This window comes from Pseudochaenichthys georgianus, chromosome 12 (assembly GCF_902827115.2).
Source record: "Pseudochaenichthys georgianus chromosome 12, fPseGeo1.2, whole genome shotgun sequence".
In the NCBI taxonomy this organism is placed as follows: domain Eukaryota; kingdom Metazoa; phylum Chordata; class Actinopteri; order Perciformes; family Channichthyidae; genus Pseudochaenichthys; species Pseudochaenichthys georgianus.
The window spans coordinates 21,811,367-21,828,874 of NC_047514.1; the positions used below are offsets into that span (position 1 = coordinate 21,811,367).

Here is a 17,508-nt window from a genome sequence, read left to right on the forward strand (position 1 = left end):
TGCGTGTGCATGTTCAGCACCGTGGAAATGAGATGCGCATTTAAATCTGAGAGTTGGGTCCAGGAAACCTGCCCCGCCCCGCCGGCCGGCCCCGGGTTAATTAAGCAGCCTTCAGAGCTGCGGAAGAAAGGGAGAGGCCAGGTTTCTCTCTACATCTGTGATTTCTAGCAAATTCATCCAGTCCCCCCCCCCCCCCCCCCTCCCTCCGTGCGCAGAGGAGGATTTTTAAATGGCAAATTAGCATTCAGATGAGAGGCCGGAGCGTTATGGTGCCGTGCTGCAGAGCACAACACATACAGATTAGACAGGAGTCACATGTGAAATCTAAAAGAGGATACTGATGACTGCAAGTGACACAACCTGAACTCAAACACATGACCAAAGCTCTGCATTCACTGAAGGCAAACCAGAGCAAGTTCTCTGCTGCTCTGACGACTGGGAAACTCTCAAATCAGGGTAGAGAAATAATAAAGTGTGGAACAGTAGACTGTTACTGTGCAGACACATGACTCCATCAGTAGCATCTGTTTTCAACGAGCCCCTGTTTAAGAAACAAATTACATTACACACTTCCTAATATCTCAGAATGATACATTGATGATTATTTTCATCGTGTGTATGTTGGTTGTGTTTTAACGAAAGTCTGACAGGAACAGTGGAAAGTACCTAAGTAACAAGTTTCAAAGCACAATATGAGCTCCTTAGATAAGCGGTTTGTCTGAGCAGCAAAATATTATATTTACCGTCACATTGAAAAGCAATACATTCTAGAATATTTGGCTAAACTGCTTGAAAAATAACTAAAACAACTGGTCAATTATCAAACTATTTGCTTAGTAATACACTAAAATAGATTAAATCCACTATACATTGCAATTCTATTTTTCAGAAACTAAAACGTGGAAGAATTCTTCCCCTACACAGATAATGTCCAACTTGAAGTCTCTAAGCATTAGGGGCAAGTGCATTTCAAACCTCTATCTCAAATTTAAATCTGCTTTCAATATTTTGTATTTAATTTGTGTTGTTTCAAATATATCTTGATGTATGAAAGAAAGCTCAAGGATATAAGATAATCACGATTATTATAATTCCTTAATGTTCAATATATATTATTATTATTAGGGAATCAGTTGGTCTATAAATCAAAATATCACAGTAAAAACTTGCAAGAACTCAAATGACAACTCCAACATCCAAAATGTCCAATTTACTCTCATTTAGGACAAAGAACCACAACGACACTTCATGTTCATGAAGCAGGAATCTTAAAACATGTTGAAGTTTGGCTACAATCGTTCAAGTCGATATGCATTTTCTACAATGGATTAATTGACTCAGCTCTAATTACTATCAATATGTCCAGGAATATGATTAAAATGCTCTAAAAAGAAAACGGTCAACGCTAAATAACAAGAAGCAAATGTGTGGCGAGTATGCAAAATCATACAAAATAAAAGCCATATTCCATCTTCCAAACAAAGTCAATTCCTGGCACAAAACATTCATTCACCCCAAACAGCAACACGGGGACACAGAGGCACTTCTCTGATTTCCAGACTCCACTCTGGCTTTTACAATCATTGAAGAGAGGGAAGCTGATGCAGATGCAAAGTGTTTGTGTGGCGCGGAGGGGCCTGGCACTCGCTGGCTTATTGTGAAGGCGCTGTCACACACAGGTCTTCATTAGGGCCGCCTAGAGACTGCGAGGGGGCTTTTGTGTGCGCGGATCTCTGGTTTATGTGTCTTTTTGCTCCACTAACACGCCACTCTGTCGGTGGAGTCTGTTTTAGTGCAAGGCTTTATGGGGCCAAATTGGTGCTGAATAGGACGGCGGAGCACTTTAACAGCACTCACCTTCTCCTCACCCCTTTTAACTTATTAACTTATATTAACTCATTTTAACCTGTCAACAGCTCTGCATCTGTATCACAAATAAATCACAGCAGTGTGTGTGTAGAGGAGTGTGTGCGTAACATGTGTTTACCTCTGCTGTGTGAATCCACAAGCTTTTTACCTCCGAGTCACTATTAATGAAGCCAATCTCCATTTTGACTGTGTGATCACTTTTTAATGCACTTGAGTGTTTTTTAAAGTGCAATCAAACGCTAATGAAAGGCTGGTGGGTCTTTTTTCTCTCCCGGCTACCGAAAATGCTCTTTTGTGCAGGCTTTCATTATTAGGGAAACATACGCATGAGTCAATTGTTAAATGCACCTGCAAGATGGCCCTCAGTGAGCCCCGTCTCCTTTAAAGGACACACAATGAAAGGTAAACAATGTAATGAAAGCACAGCCTTTCAAAACATTTCCGACGCTAAGTTTGTCAAGATTTCCGAGTGGCGGCGCAGAGCGGATGAGTGCATAAAGCCAGTGTTCCGTCAACACGAGAGTCCGCTTATAGCGCTGTAAAAGGGAAATGATTCAGTCATTATCACAACACATCAGGAGTATTTCACCTTGTATGGCACCTTTATACATTTTAGAAGCTAATATTTACCTGACTACATTTATCTGAGCTTTAGTTTCTTTATAGATTTAGATTATAAACATATCAATATCATTTGACCTGTAATTATAGGTTAAAATATCCAGCAGCAGTATATGAAACAATATGAATTGGCTCTACTATATAACCAGCCATGGAAAACACATCAATAATAATGTGATCTGAAACGGATAACTTTGACTTCTGGTACTTTAAGTATATTTTGATTCTGATACTTTTGTATAGGTGAGATTATGAATGCAAGACTTTTTACTTGTAAAAGAGTATTTTTACAATTGAAAAATTGCTCCTTTTACTCAGAGTTGGAGGAAGAACTCAGATTATTAAGTCAAAGTAGCAATAATTAAGTGTAAAAATACAAGTTAAATTCCTGCATTCATAATTGTACTTAAAGGTGGGGTAGGTAAGTTTCAGAAACCGGCTCGAGATACACTTTTTGTTATATTCCATGGAATGCTCTTAACATCCCGATAGCAATGAATATCTTAAGTGCTTTGACAAAAAATCCATAAAATAATGTCATCTGTAGAAGCCGTAGTACTGTAAAAAGTACAACCAATCGATTGAATGGCCTACCTGCCTGTCAGCCTTCCATCGGGGCACAAACTTACCTCGTGCCCTCATTGGTCATGTGCGCGTTCGTGTGTGTTGTAGGAGGGGCTCTATAAGGAAGTGGCAGATTTTCTCCGGTTGTGTATTTTCAAATTCTAGCGATCTCGAGCCGGTTTCTGAAACGTACCTACCCCACCTTTAAGTAAAAGTATTAGCATTTCAAAGTACAAAGTACAAAGGTAAAAGTACTCCTTGTGCAAAATGGCCATTTTAAGAACCAGATATGTTTTACTTATAGTATTTATATTATTGGTGCATTTATATGTGCATCACTCCAATGTTGCACTTATTGAAGTAGGAGTTTATTTGAACTTCTTCATGAACTACTGGGTAGCTTAACCTTTAATAATACATACACACGTGTTTTTAATATATTTTTGTATTAGTAATCTTAATCTTCAAAATAACAAATAACTAAATATGTAAGAATGGTGGAGTAAAAAGTATAACATTTGCCCTCAAAATGTAGTCAGGTAAAGGTTTAGTGTGAAAATACTCAAGTAAAGTACAAGTACCTACATTTCTTACTTGGGTACAGTACTTGAGTAAATGTACTACATTCCATTACTGCTTTTACTTAAGTAAAAGGTCTGAGTACCTTTTCCAGCACAGCACCAATATACATAGGACTGACTATTTCCTTTCCCCCAACAGGATTCCCAGTATTCTGTATAACTGAGGAAGTATTTATTGAGTGCTTTGTTACTCTAACCTTTACGACTCAGAGCATGAAGTACATGTTGGAGTGTGCGCCTGTAACCCCGTCAGAAGCCTCTCCCTCCTCATCTCCTCTGGACTGGAGATTGATAAATGTGGGACACCAAAAAGGAAAGTGAAAAATCAAATCAGCAGAGCTGGATGTGTCTGTCCCTCTAATGAGCCGCTGATTGAACATTTCAGCGGGGGAACATGTAGTCATTAGTCTCTATGCTCCAAAGAAGCATTCATTTCAAAAGAAACTTCAGTAGAGGAGAGAAAATGTAATTACAATACAGGAGACGGAGAAATAGCCGTGAAGCATCAACGTAAGCATAATCACCACAATTACTGCTCCCACGGGTCTGCTGGAGTGACTCACTGATTGTTTTGGGGGAGAAATCGTATTTGTGTGGATATGACACCTTTCCCTCAGATGTCATGCATCCTCCCATTATCAAGCAGGTTGTGTTTAGCTCGTCAAGGGAACATCATTTTGTGTTTCCAGAGGATTAACTGTGTTAGCGACTTGTGAAATGATCAGCTGCACAATCTGTCATTTATTTATTAGCCTTCAACAATCAGTTTCAGACAGAAATCAGTTGGGATGCACGTGTAAAGCAAGCTTAACATTTGAAAGGGCAGGTTCACAATTGTCTAAAAACAATGTCCTGATAAATCTCCACTACATGCAGAAGAATTATTTGTATCGTCATTACATAGCACAGGTACTAGTAACGCAACGGTTTCTCTGCATTTGACCCGTCCTAGTGTTAGGAGCAGTGGGCTGCCATTGTTATGTACGGCGCCCGGGAGATGATGCAGTTTACTAGGGATGGAACGATACCAAAAACTCACGGTACGATAATATCGCGATAAAAAGTCCACGGTACGATATTTATCGCGATATTGAAAAATAAAGGAACAAAATGTGAATTTGTAATTATTTTTTTTCCAGTTTTTTTTTAAATTAAATAATACATCTGATTTGTACAGCATTTTAGTAGGATAGTAGTATTTTAAAGTGTCAACAATATAATAATCAGACCCTGCAATAGAATAAATCAAGTTTCACTTTAGTTTTTCAAGTAACTCAACTCTAACTCACTCACTCAGCGTCATCAAGGTTATCTGTTAGGAATATGAGCATGTCCACATTTCCAGGTAGAAGCTGGGATGTTTGGGCGTTTACAAAATCCCCTGCTGTAGAAACAACTCTCTTGCTTGGTACTGATGTTGCTGGGACAGAGAGATATGCTTTGGCCATGGGCGACAGCAGTGGGTCAAACTGTGCATTGTCTCTCCACCACTTCAAAAACAATACAGTTTTTGCCAAGAAGGTGAGGCTTATTGACAGAGATATAAATATACTGTTGGTACTTGTCAATGTCTCTAGGTGTGTACATGTAGCCCTGTAAATACGATGTCCTTTTGTGTTATCTGTTGTTTTATGTTCATGTTGTAACCTACTTGCTGCCATGTTGGACAGGTCTCCCTTGAAAAAGAGATTGAATAAAGGTTTCTAAAAAAAAAAATTATTTAATAAAAAAAAAAAAAATCGCGGTATATTTGGTCAGTCTCACGACGGTATTGAGACACTTATTTATCGCGATATTCGATATATCGTTACATCTCTACAGTTTACCAAAGAAACAAACCACAAGGAAGAAGGTTAGGAATATGTTTTGCTTTTAAGTATAATAAGGAGATTTTTATAAAGTCAAATCAAATGTGTTATTTACACCACCTTGTTTTTAGACCCTTGTCCGGATAGGAAAAAACACCAAACTCATACTAGAAAAACCTTAGTAGGAACATTTTTCAAATAAAGCTCAAGAAGAAGAGGAACAAGTGCTAAATGTCCTACTGTAGTTTGAGTTATTTAGTAGCTGCAGCCTACTGAACAATCTGCCTGACAAACAAAACGTTAAAATAAACAAGAAGAAAAAACCGAGATGTAAAAGCCGTGGACAGAAAAACAACTAATTTTGTTTCTGGTTAAAAAGCCGTCTGGGCGGTTTCTTTCAGATGCCAATTAAAAGTAATGTTTAAAAATGAACTGTCAAACTTTGGGAAGTCACACAGCTGTCGGGAATTACTGTAACTTGATCAAACTGGTGTTTATTTGTAGCAGGGTCGGCATCGGAGTTTGTTTAAATGAAGGAGCAAGAAATGATGTGACATCCAGTTTTTCATAGAGTTAGAAATAATATTTGTAAGCTATTTATAATAAACCTAAGAGTTGTAGCCCTAGCATAACCAGGACGTCTCATTTGTATTGACAACGTTAGCTTAGCGTTTAAAACGGCTACTGTCTTCCTCTTAACGCTCCTTGAAATGTTATTGATAATCCGGTAGGAGACGGAGCTGAAGTGCAAGAATCTATGAACAGTTGAAAGCAAATAATTTAGATATTATTGTTATGACAAAACCATTCAAATGATTCTATATTAAAGGAGGAAATCCATACGTTGCTAGCATTAATGTGCCTGTATCTCAGCCTGCATGTCAGAGGCGCTGATCAGAGACACACTGGCTAATGAGAAGTTGCTCTCAGCGGTAAGGTCAGACAGGCGTTTCCTCAGCTGGGGATCCTCTGCCTTACCCCCCCGCATCTCCCCCATAACGTCCCCTCCATCCGCTCTCTCCAAACACAGAGCGTAATAAGACCAGCTGAACAGGCCCATCATGTCACCGCGCTGCAGCCCAGAGAGGGAGAGAAATCAAGCTGTCACTGCACAGCAATGCTGAGGGAGAGCTGGGGGGGGGGGGGGGGGGGGGGGAGAGAGGCTCCCCCCTATTCTCCCATTCCCTCCCCAGAGCCTATTATAGCAGGTGCCAACACCGGGAGATGGATCACACACTCTCACACACACACTCACACACACACACCCTCCTTGTGCATCTATCAGTATGAAGCCACCCTATGCTGAGTTAATTTAAACCTAATCTTTACTTTACATAGCTCCTGAAGGTCCAAAATATAAAACATGATAAAAATAACAAACAAGATTAAGGTCATGATAGCAGCTTTGTAAGGTTATTGTGCTAAATGCTAACGGCAGCATGCTAAAATACATATATAATAGTCAAACAGGTGTAATGTTTACAATCTCTTTTCACTGTGCTAGCATGCTAACATTTGCCAGTGAGCACTAAAAACAAAAGAACTGAAAGGTTTTTATCAAAAGTATTAGACAAATAGTTTTAGAGAATCATTTTGTAATTTGGAGCATTATATATATTTAAAGCTATTTTCTGAGAAGAGATGTCTGATGTTGCTTGAAAGGAGTTTATGAGAGCAAGTGAGAGTAACAGTGTACAACTGTAAAGATGTGAGCCGGAGAGCAAATCAAAGGCTCCAACTGTAAAGCGGTGTGAAGCCAAGCGGAGCTGAGGTTCATGGGATAGTTCTCTGAAGGTTTTCATTACAAGCTACCTCCTTCACACCGTTATGTTGTTTCTACATGTCACTCGAGGCATTTTCACATCATTTATAGCAGCTTCACTTCTCTGCCAGCATTCCTTTATAGTTTAACAAATGATCAAATACTGTATAAAATAACATAGCCGTAATATTCAGCTTTACTTTGTGTTTCTCAGCTTCAATAGCAAGCTGATGAACACGGTGAATATCATACTGCTACATGTCCGCATGTTAGCATCAGCAGCTAAACAGACGTCGTCTCACAGATCACCCTGTGCAGTTCTACACTATTTTTGTATCTAATACAAAGGAAGGAAGCTTACATTTAAAAAAAGTACTTAAAATGTGACAAAGATTAGATAACATCTGTGTCGCTACCTTAAATGGTGAAACGATGTGTGTAGGTGAGTTTCTTTTTTTCAAAGTAAGTTGTGAAATGTGGAGTTAAGTTTGAAAATCTTCTCTGTGGCGGTGGATCTGTATGATGTGCATGTGTGTGTGTGTGTGTGTGTGTGTGTGTGTGTGTGTGTGTGTGTGTGTGTGTGTGTGTGTGTGTGTGTGTGTGTGTGCATCTGGTAGGCCTGACACAGCTCATGTGTGTGTTTGTGTGTGAGATGGGAACAGCTGGCTGAGGGAATGAGTACAGAGGGAGAGGTGATGGATGCGAGTGGAGCTCCTGTGACAGATGAGCTAACAGGTGTTCACCACAACCCTCAGAGAGACGCTATTTATGAGCCGGAAAAGACAGCCAGACGCAAAGCACTACGCCGCCGGCCGCCTCAAAGCTACAACACATCACGTACATCTGCACTACTTTACCCGACAATAAGCAGCACTGCACAGCTGTCTAAGGCGGCTTCAGTTTGCTAAGAGCTTCTCTACTCACCAGCTGAAACTCTTACTGTACATCATTCTCAAAGCACAGTCCTCATATATCTACTACTGAATATTAAAATACATCAGTGTACACGGATACTTGATCGTGTATCGTAAGAGGTGTTCTACAGTTTGCAGCAAAGAAACAATCACGTGGTTGTGCTGTTGACTCTTAGCACTGCTCTGCGGCACACAAAGTGCTATCATCGACTCTCTTAAATATTAATGTTGTTGGTTTATTGAAGGGGCCAGCAGTTTGGGGGTTTCACTTTGTATTGCTGAACTGCTGGTTTGCTTTATTCTCAATACCAGGATGTGACCTAGAGTAAATACATCTAAATCAGAAAATGCAATTTATGTCATCTTTTTTTTCGAGCCTCTCATGTTCTGCATTACTTTACATTCAAATTAAAGAGCTAAGCACCCATGGCTTTTAGTTCATATGTTCGAAAGCTCAGAAGGTGTTTAAGCAAAACGTACAGATGTTCTGGAGAATCTTCAAACCATCTAGATCAAGGGTTCTCAAAGTGCGGCCCGCGGGCCAATGGCGGCCCTCGGAAATGTTTCTGGCGGCCCGCGATAGTTAATGTGACACGCTGAAATGCATGCGTTATCTTTTAATCCTCCATGGTTGTATCTAGTAAGAATTAGAATGGAATTTAAGAATGGTAAAACTGCGCCCCCTGGGTTGTCATTCCTAAATTATGAATGACAGCTTGTGGAAAGTTTGCTAGACTACTGGTTGCACGGCAACTAGGCATCTCGCGAGTTGCGGTAATTGGTTAGTACAATAAAGAAAGGATTTGTTTTGGAATTATTTTGTGTTCCGTTTTTTCTTCGGCGGCCCTCAATCCAATATTGGGTACCTAAATTGGCTCTCACTCATCAAAACGTTGAGAACCCCTGATCTAGATGAAGAAATAAGTCATTAGGCTGCATGAAAAATACATTTTCCCCACACAAGTGGTGATGGTACTGTAGTTCCTAATCCGGGAAGACAGCAGAGACATATGTCCTTTCTGCAAGTTATTTGATATGTTAGTATGAAATAATGGAGACTAACTTCAATAAAGACAGCCATTACTGATTGTAAAATGGGTACAAGTTGGTTCACGTTCAAATTAAGCAAAGACATATTCGCTCATTTCCGGCTAATACAGATGCAACTTGAGAAACAGATTTAATTTGTATTTCCCGTGCAGCAGACATAATATTTGTATTATATTTTTAAACACTGAGGTTTCTGAAAATTCTTCATTACAGCAGTAACGCAGCGTCCACACGGCGGCGTGCGTTGAAGCTTGTCTGAAACTCGACCAACAACCAATCACATGAATCTCCCGCCCCGGACACACAAGCACGTGGTTTGATTGACTAGAGCTTGTACTGGCATATGATTTGATTGGCTGACGCTTTCGTCGAAGCTTCAAAAGTTGAACATTGCTCAACTTTTGAAGCAAGCAATGCTCCCACAATGCAGTTCGGCAAAGCGTGACGTCACCCCATTCAAAGTGAATGGGCAGAACCATTGAAGCTTCGGGTTGATTAAAAACCTTCTGGGTTTGGCAGGTATTTATTTTTCAGAAAAGTCAAAAAAGAAGATGCTTAACTGTATGACTCAAATGTAAAAAATAATACATGAGTATAGAATACAGCAGCTTATGTTTTAATTGTTGTTGTTGGTGTCAGACATGAATCTGTTATGATTTAAATAACGTTGTATTTACAGAGTACTGATTTGACGTATTACGTATAATCAGCAGTTTTACAAGTTCATATTTATTATGATTTGCATGATTTCTTTTATTATCAGTGTTATCGTTAGTTTATTTATGAAAAAGTGTGGAAGTGAGAACTCTTTGTGCAGTCACTACTTCCTGGTTCATTGGATACAAATAGTTAATTGTTGATGGAAACGTGGGAGAAAAGAGGGAGGAAGATATGTGAGCAGGTGGAGTGACAGATTCATCAAAATTATGAGTACACGGTCTGCGCCTCAGCCTCCCAATTAGCAGAACTCATCATTAACGACTTTGTGATTCAGCCACGATCCTCTAAAAGGACCATAAATCACAGCAGAGAGATGTTGAAGAGGCGCCATCAGCAATACGAGCAAAACACAAATAAATAAAAGGTTATTGTTTTAATAAATTCACTTTTTTATTGTTCAGCAAAAGCGATACAAATAAAACGACCTTGTTGATTTAAGTCTAAATTACTTTTCTAAATAACATTATTTTTCACGAAGAAGGCACTTTAAAACATGTGATTCAGGGGGCAGCACGACGGTTGGGATGTAAAACCACATCAGGGAGAAAGGCTTTAATGGTTTGGCTCAGATTTTCAAATCTTTATATATGGGCTTCAATATTGAAAAAAAAAAAAATCCTCCTTTTCTCAGTTTTTGGCACAAAAGAATGAGCAAACAATATTCCTGCAGGATACAGTTTCTCCCAACATCTTTGTACAGCTGATTGTACATAATATTCTTTGGTAAAAAACCACAAAGGGCATGAATATGAAATAATCACCACTGTGGACATAATTAAATGTAGTAATGTCATATTTAGGCCTTCTGTGTGTGTTCAAAGAGGATCATCACTTTATTCAAGTCTTAGACATTCCTGCCATTCAGGTCAATCTTTTCCCAAATCAGATCAAAATAAAAAACTCTTAAGTATTTCCAGTTAATTCTTTGTATGATCAGTTTATTCCAGCTATATTGTCTTTTCTGTATTTCAGATAAAAGTGCCATGGGTTTGCAATATCTGCCTGAACTGTCCTAAACCAGAGGAATAGAATGTATTGAATCTTTTACGAGGTGTGGTTCCCCTGTACCTTCACTAAAGAGAGGAGGGAGGAGGGGGAGTCTACGCCTGGACGAGGGGTTGTTTGAGGTCTCGGAGCAACATGGATGCCATGACGCTCTTCTCTGTGTTGATGGTCAGCAGGGCGGTGGAGGACTCCTTCAGCTCCAAACACACCAGCACCAGAGCTCCACTGCTGACTGTCCGCCCCGCAAACCTGCAAGGGAGAGAGGACACGGGTCAGCTTCAACACGGAGCTGCACGGCCTTAAAGAGAACGTTCATCCAACAGATTTCCATGGAACTACTTTCTTCCAGATAAATCGTTCCTATAAAAACCTGTTTACAGAATGTTGTGGGGTTTATCTACGGAGACAGGTCCAGTGTTCCCGGAACGAAAACTAACTTTTGGTAACTTATTTTGTGCTTTGAGAACCACCAACAATTATATTCGCTTGTGTTCGGGTGGAAGCTGACATTACGGAGACAGATATCTAAACATACATTTGACACAAAGGTGACAAAAAGAAACCCAGAGAAATCCTAAACCCTTATGAAAATGATATGACATGTAAGTATTTATTAGAATGTGCATAAATGATGATGTGAATATGGTGGTATTTCCATCAACCTGATTGAATGAAGCAAAGCGATCATTAGGATGATGGGGCCTGTTAGTGTCAGGCATGTCATGGTATTCAAAAATATAAACTAAAGATAAGCACTCTGCAAGTAGGAAAAACATCAGTTTGTTGTAGAATTAAAGTCATTTCTAGTCTGAAGTAAGCCTAGTTAATTATTTCTATGAAACATTTCTATTGGTGTTATACAGTAAAGGAAGACAGTGCCACAATGTCACTATTTCCTTTTCATAATTCAGATAAAACCCCGAGATATGCAGCCTGTGGTTGACTCCTACGTCATTAAAAAGGGTATTAAAAACGTGTAAATAGCATCAGGCTATTTACATCTTCATTTGATAAATATGTTGGCCAACACACTTCACTCACATCTCTCCCCCAAACCCCGTAAATCATCACGTTAGAAAACTCTCCAACACCTCACACCTTGTAATTGCTCTATATGAGTGCGTGAGACAAAGAGAGAAAACGTTGTGACAGGAAATGCAGAGAGCAGAGCAACAGACAGGCCATTATCCCGCTGACTAAGGAGCCATTAGGCGGGGACACGCCCTCCACGCCAGTCAAACTGCGCTTAGCCGCTTTTTATGGACTCTGGGTGTCTATGAGTGTGTGGGAGCCTCTCCACCAGTACGGGGGGGGTGCCCCGTCCCACCGGCTCCCTCCGGGCCATCGGGACAATTCTCCATCCCCTGTTTCCTTGGAAACTGTCCCTGCAGACTAGGGGGCAAATCTGGGCACACATGGTCCCTATTGAGAGTGCTAACAAGAGGCAGACAGGGGCTATGACCCAGTGTGACCCTCTCTTTGAGGGCGACAGAGCCGAGCCGGGCCCCCTCTCCCGCTCCCCTCTGCATCTCGGAGCCTCACGTGGCCAACTCCCAGCCATCTGCCTCCATTTAGCACTACATCCCGGCAACAAAGACCCCCCGTGGCAGCCTGCTTAGGCCTGACAAACAGCCCACAAAGAGCCCCACTTAGGCCTGACTAAAGCCTGTGAAGGGCCCCCCAGGACGGGCTGTGGACAGAGCGGCGTGCTGCGCGGCAGGAGCGGCTAGCACGTCCACCAATTAGCACGCACACGTTAAAGACCGAGAGGCGCGGGGGGGGGGACACAATGAAGCGCTGGCTCACCCACCGTGTCTGCGAGCGTCTCCGGGGAGCCGCTAAATTACCATCAACAGAGGAGAGGGAGTTTATCAGGGGGCTCTCAGGGAGGAGCGAGAGTCCTCCTCAGGCTTAATTAAAATATTAGCCACTTCAGCAGGAAACACAAGCCATTCAAGAAGAGGACTCATTTCCCTCAAAGATACCCACCTCTTTGCTTCGTTAAATAATTCAGGGGGTTGCACATCAATCCAAATGAATTTAGGATCAGTCCTCTCTCATAATCCATTACACCCTTAAAATCACTACCAAAGTGAACACAAACAATGTTGCTTCTATTAAAATCATTAAAACATTTACTAGCAACAAACAAGGGAACATCCGGTTCCCTTCAGCCCCTCCCTAAGCCCCCCCCCCTCCGCCAGCAGCTTAAGGTGTCTATGTGGTCCCCGTGGCTTTGCTAATGGATTTAGGATATAAATCTATCATTTACTCAGCCAGTTAACACTACCCCGAGGCTGCTTTCATTCCGTCTCAGGAGACGCTGCTGTGGGCCTTTGTTGATGTGTTGTAATGGGAGCTTGTGAAAGAAACAAGCATGTGTTTTGATCGTGTTGGATTTCCAAGCGTGTTTGCTATTCTCCCTTTGCGTTTTGTGGTCGTGTGAATGTTCAGGTGCAGTGACCAGACCAACATCCCACCTGACACAACATCTGTGCATTTTTAGGGACTAGAAGGGAAAGATTAAGGACAAGCGGGCCTTAAACGGGTCATTGGTATTCCCCTGCACTCTTCACATTCAGGGCTAAACACTGGATTAATTGCAGTGTATGGAAAGAAAAGCAAAGCATAACCCCTGGACTTAGAGCGGGCGGATTGGCATCGATCGGCAGGGCTGCGGCTAAGCATCACTCTCCAATTATCTGTGATTCTCCTCAGTGCAGAGAGCCTGTGTGTGCCATCTGCCTCCCCTCCACCCTGCCACTGCAAACACAAAGTGGGCTTCACCTTTACATTCACTCTCACGCAGAGAAGACACGGCACAAGGAGGATTCTGCGGCAGAAAACGCAGGGCTTAACCCACAGCGAGCACACAAGCCCCCTGCATCTTAAGTGTTACGGTTCTCTTGATTTGTGCATGATGCCTTTCAGCAGCATCAGGGAAGCTGAGGCCATATGTGCAGTGGCTGCAGCTGGATATTATTGCCCCATGCTGGTTCTTGGCCAGGTGGACAAGTGGAGGAGTGTCCTTCAACTGAGTGGTCAGTGAGGCCAGACCACAGCCCAACACATGTGGGTAGATTCAGACTCCGGCAGATGGCCAGAGCTATTAGCCCCAATTACAACCAGGAACCCTCCACGCATCTCCAGAGCTCGGCCATACGGGCAGACTGCAGCCAGCACTCCGAGGGCGGGGGGCCAGACGGACGGGAAATGAAGGAGAGGACAAACAGACTTCGGATGATGATGGGAAACAAGATGGGAAGAGGAGAATTTAATTAAACTAAGATCCAAGGAAATGTTACCTGAACGTGTAATGTGATGGCATATCGCCTCTATATTGTTGTCTAATAATAATAATCAACATTAAAAACAAATACAAATGCCTTCTCTGTATCATGGGAAGATGCCTCATAAGCTACACTGTCTGCTGAAGCTATCAATGATAAAGAGAGCACACGTTTAATTGCCCAGGTTATAAATGATAGTCAATTACATTTTTAATTGGAACAAGAACTCAACTTAATTGTAAAAAAGGAAAATGCAGTGTTTCAAGAAACATCATTTAATTATATCAAAGTGTAAAGTAAAGAGAAAGCATAGCTTATAAATCAACGCGCTCCACATTAGGCTCTAACCAGAAGGATTGGCAATGCATGCAAAATTCGATCAAATTTGCTTTCAAACGGACTGAAAAATAGAGCACATTTATTCTATTCCGCCTGTTTAGACATAAACAAGAACAGCGTTTTCTACATTTGCTTTCCTGCTTGATTTATTGCCATCCTCCTTTCCAGCAATCAATTTCTGTGTTTCAGTGGCATCCCCCTCCGCCCGGCCTCAGCGCCTGCTTGGGAGAAGCAGTGCTGCACCCTGCTGATAAGCGAGAGGAGTGCAGAGGCTGCTGCTGCTGCTGCTTTGTTAAACAGAGCCGGTGTTCACTGCACTACATCATCCAGGAGGTCACCTAAAATCACAGGAGATGTGAGCTGTGAACTGTATTAGTCTTAGGATATAAACCCCGTAAATTATTTCTACATTAAAGTCAAACTCTTACCCCTCTGAGGGCAGATACTTTGTGTGTCCTTAACTGGATTAGAGAGGACTTTCTCTGGGAGATCAGAGGAGAACACGGAGGAGTCCTGGGAGGAGGTCACCCCACACATCACATGTAATGCAGAGTGACCTCCACGATAAGCTCTTAGTGGGTGTATCCGATCAGATCGATCCCTCTGCTCTGCAAGTGTGTGTGTGTCAAATGATGCACAGTCCAACACACTAAAACACCATTGCTAAGATGACCAGTGCAAAAACCATTAGTTGACTGTCAGGAATGTAATCAATAATAATTAATTGTTTTAGTTAGTTATCAAACAACAAGGCCAAATAATCCCAGCTCCTTGTGTGAGGGTGTGCTGCTCTTCTAGTTACTGTTAATTAAATATGTAAAGATGTAAACTATTGTTCAGACACTTGAATATGTCATATTTGTCTCTAGGAATCTGGGATAAGCTTTTTATCATTTTATTAAGATTTATTAATAATTTAAAAGATAATTATTTGCAAGCCATATTGTTGCACCATTCTTTTGATCCGAATGAATGTGTGGGTATCGAAACAATATCGTGTCAATTAACCATACAGTTGTGCTTACTGTACTAATGCTACATTTTCTTTATTTTAGATATCGTAAAGAAAATGGAGAAAAAAAGCTGCATCCAAACAAAGTAACTGGATGACCCATTTCTTTTGTCTAACTACAAGTCCAAAATAATCACATTTGAAGCTGAAACTATTAACTATTTTTGACACTTTTATTTAAAATGGCTGCTGAATGATTTAGTCGTTATGCAATAATCAAATAACTATTGCGGCATTAATGGAATAAAAGCAATAATCACATCTGTTAATCCTATCAAATCAAACATAGGACCTACTTGTGCAATCCCTAGCACAAACTCAAAACCATAAAGAGACATATTTAGAGATCTTTGAGACAACTTCTCAAAGACGAGGCTGTCAAATCCGCCTCGTAGCGTTTGAGGAGACAAGGACTGAGGATTGTTTCCAGCAAGGAACTCCATCGTCTCCACTAAATGGACCTCCTAAGGGCAGTGTGGAAGAGGCGGTCATCCTCAAGACACCAGCGGACAACATGGTGTCTTCATTATTATGAGGCTGCGGGGAAACAATGGGCCACGGAGGCAGGAGAGAGATTGATAGCATGGAGTCATTTGAGCTATTGGTTATTCTGAATGGAGAATGGGCTTATTGGACGCAGGCCTCTCCCACTGCCTCACATCGATTTCCACTCACTCCTTCAGCTCGGTGCCCTTGTGCTACCACCTCCTTCGTATTCAGTCACTCTGACTTCCTTACTGTCCTTTACTTATCCTAAATGCTTCCTCTATTCCAAGAAAAAGAAATGATCACCAACACGAGGAGACGAGGAGACAGGAGACATGTCGTGATAAAAGAAAAGGGACGAGTATAAGGAGGAGGACGGTTCATGGCGCAGAGGGATGGAGTGAAAGACAAAGAGGAAGTGAAGGAGAGATGGCGGAGCGGAGGGAGAGACAGATGGGGGCGCAGAGATGAAGTGAAAGAGAGACAGAGCAGGAAACAGAGGGAGAGAGGGAGGTGTAATTATCTATCAGGTGTTCGGGTGTGCGTGACAGAGGAGGAAGCTCATTAGCACACTCTGTGTACACCAATTACACAGCCAGGCTTCTCAGGGCATTCCCCTGGCATGTCTGTATGCTGGGACACACACACACACACACACACACACACACACACACACACACACACACACACACACACACACACACACACACACACACACACACACACACACACACACACACACACACACACACACACACACACACACACACACACACACACACACACAGTTAAACTTTAGTCCACATTAGATTATAAAGAGGACATTCACTATCGTCGACAGAACAAACAAAGTCTTAAAATAGAGTATAAGTACGATTTTGATTAACGCTCAAAGGACTGCTGAGACAGTAAGGCTGAATAAAGAGGACACAGCCTGGCAGGTTATGGGCCTCTTTTGTATCCATATTATTGGACAAGTGCCTGACCAAAAATGACATTTTGAGAAGGATACAATAATCAATATCTAATATTTCTTAATGTCGGAGCCCAAACTCAATTAAACACAGGAGATACCGTACTTTTCGGACTATAAAGCGCACCTGCATAAAAGCCGCAGCAGCTAAATTGTCCATCTGTCTTGCTCTCGTTCTGTCTCTCGGTTCCACTTTTACTTTGGCGCGCGACCTGTCTCACTCTTTTCCGGCCTCCAGCTTTTCTTGCTGGAGCCCGCCCCTTAGAGGTGGCGGGCGCGGACCGGTCATAGAGCCCATAGGGTTAAAGGTGGTTAATTTTACCTGTAAAATCCATAGATTTAGGAGGTTCCCTAGTGGCCGTTAGCTTATAGTCCGAAAAGTACGGTACTTGATTTTGTCCGACTGATAATTAAATAGTGAGGGATTTTAAACTATTGTTCAGACACTACATTTATGGAAGTGATCAACAGATTAGATTAACTTGTTGCAGCACTAATTATTGTGCTCAAGACT

The 17,508-nt window shown here is 41.6% G+C and overlaps 1 protein-coding gene across 2 annotated transcripts in view; it reads right to left on the reverse strand.

Moving 5' to 3' along the window:
* Positions 1 to 10,257: 10,257 nt before the first annotated feature.
* ap3b1a (adaptor related protein complex 3 subunit beta 1a) overlaps positions 10,258 to 17,508 on the reverse strand; it is a 49,484-nt gene continuing 42,233 nt past the window's right edge. For both annotated transcript variants that reach the window (XM_034095453.2, XM_034095452.2), the window contains exon 27: positions 10,258 to 11,143. In XM_034095453.2, the coding sequence (XP_033951344.1) occupies positions 10,990 to 11,143 (154 nt within the window). In that variant the 3' untranslated portion in view covers positions 10,258 to 10,989. The remainder of the gene's footprint in view (positions 11,144 to 17,508) is intronic.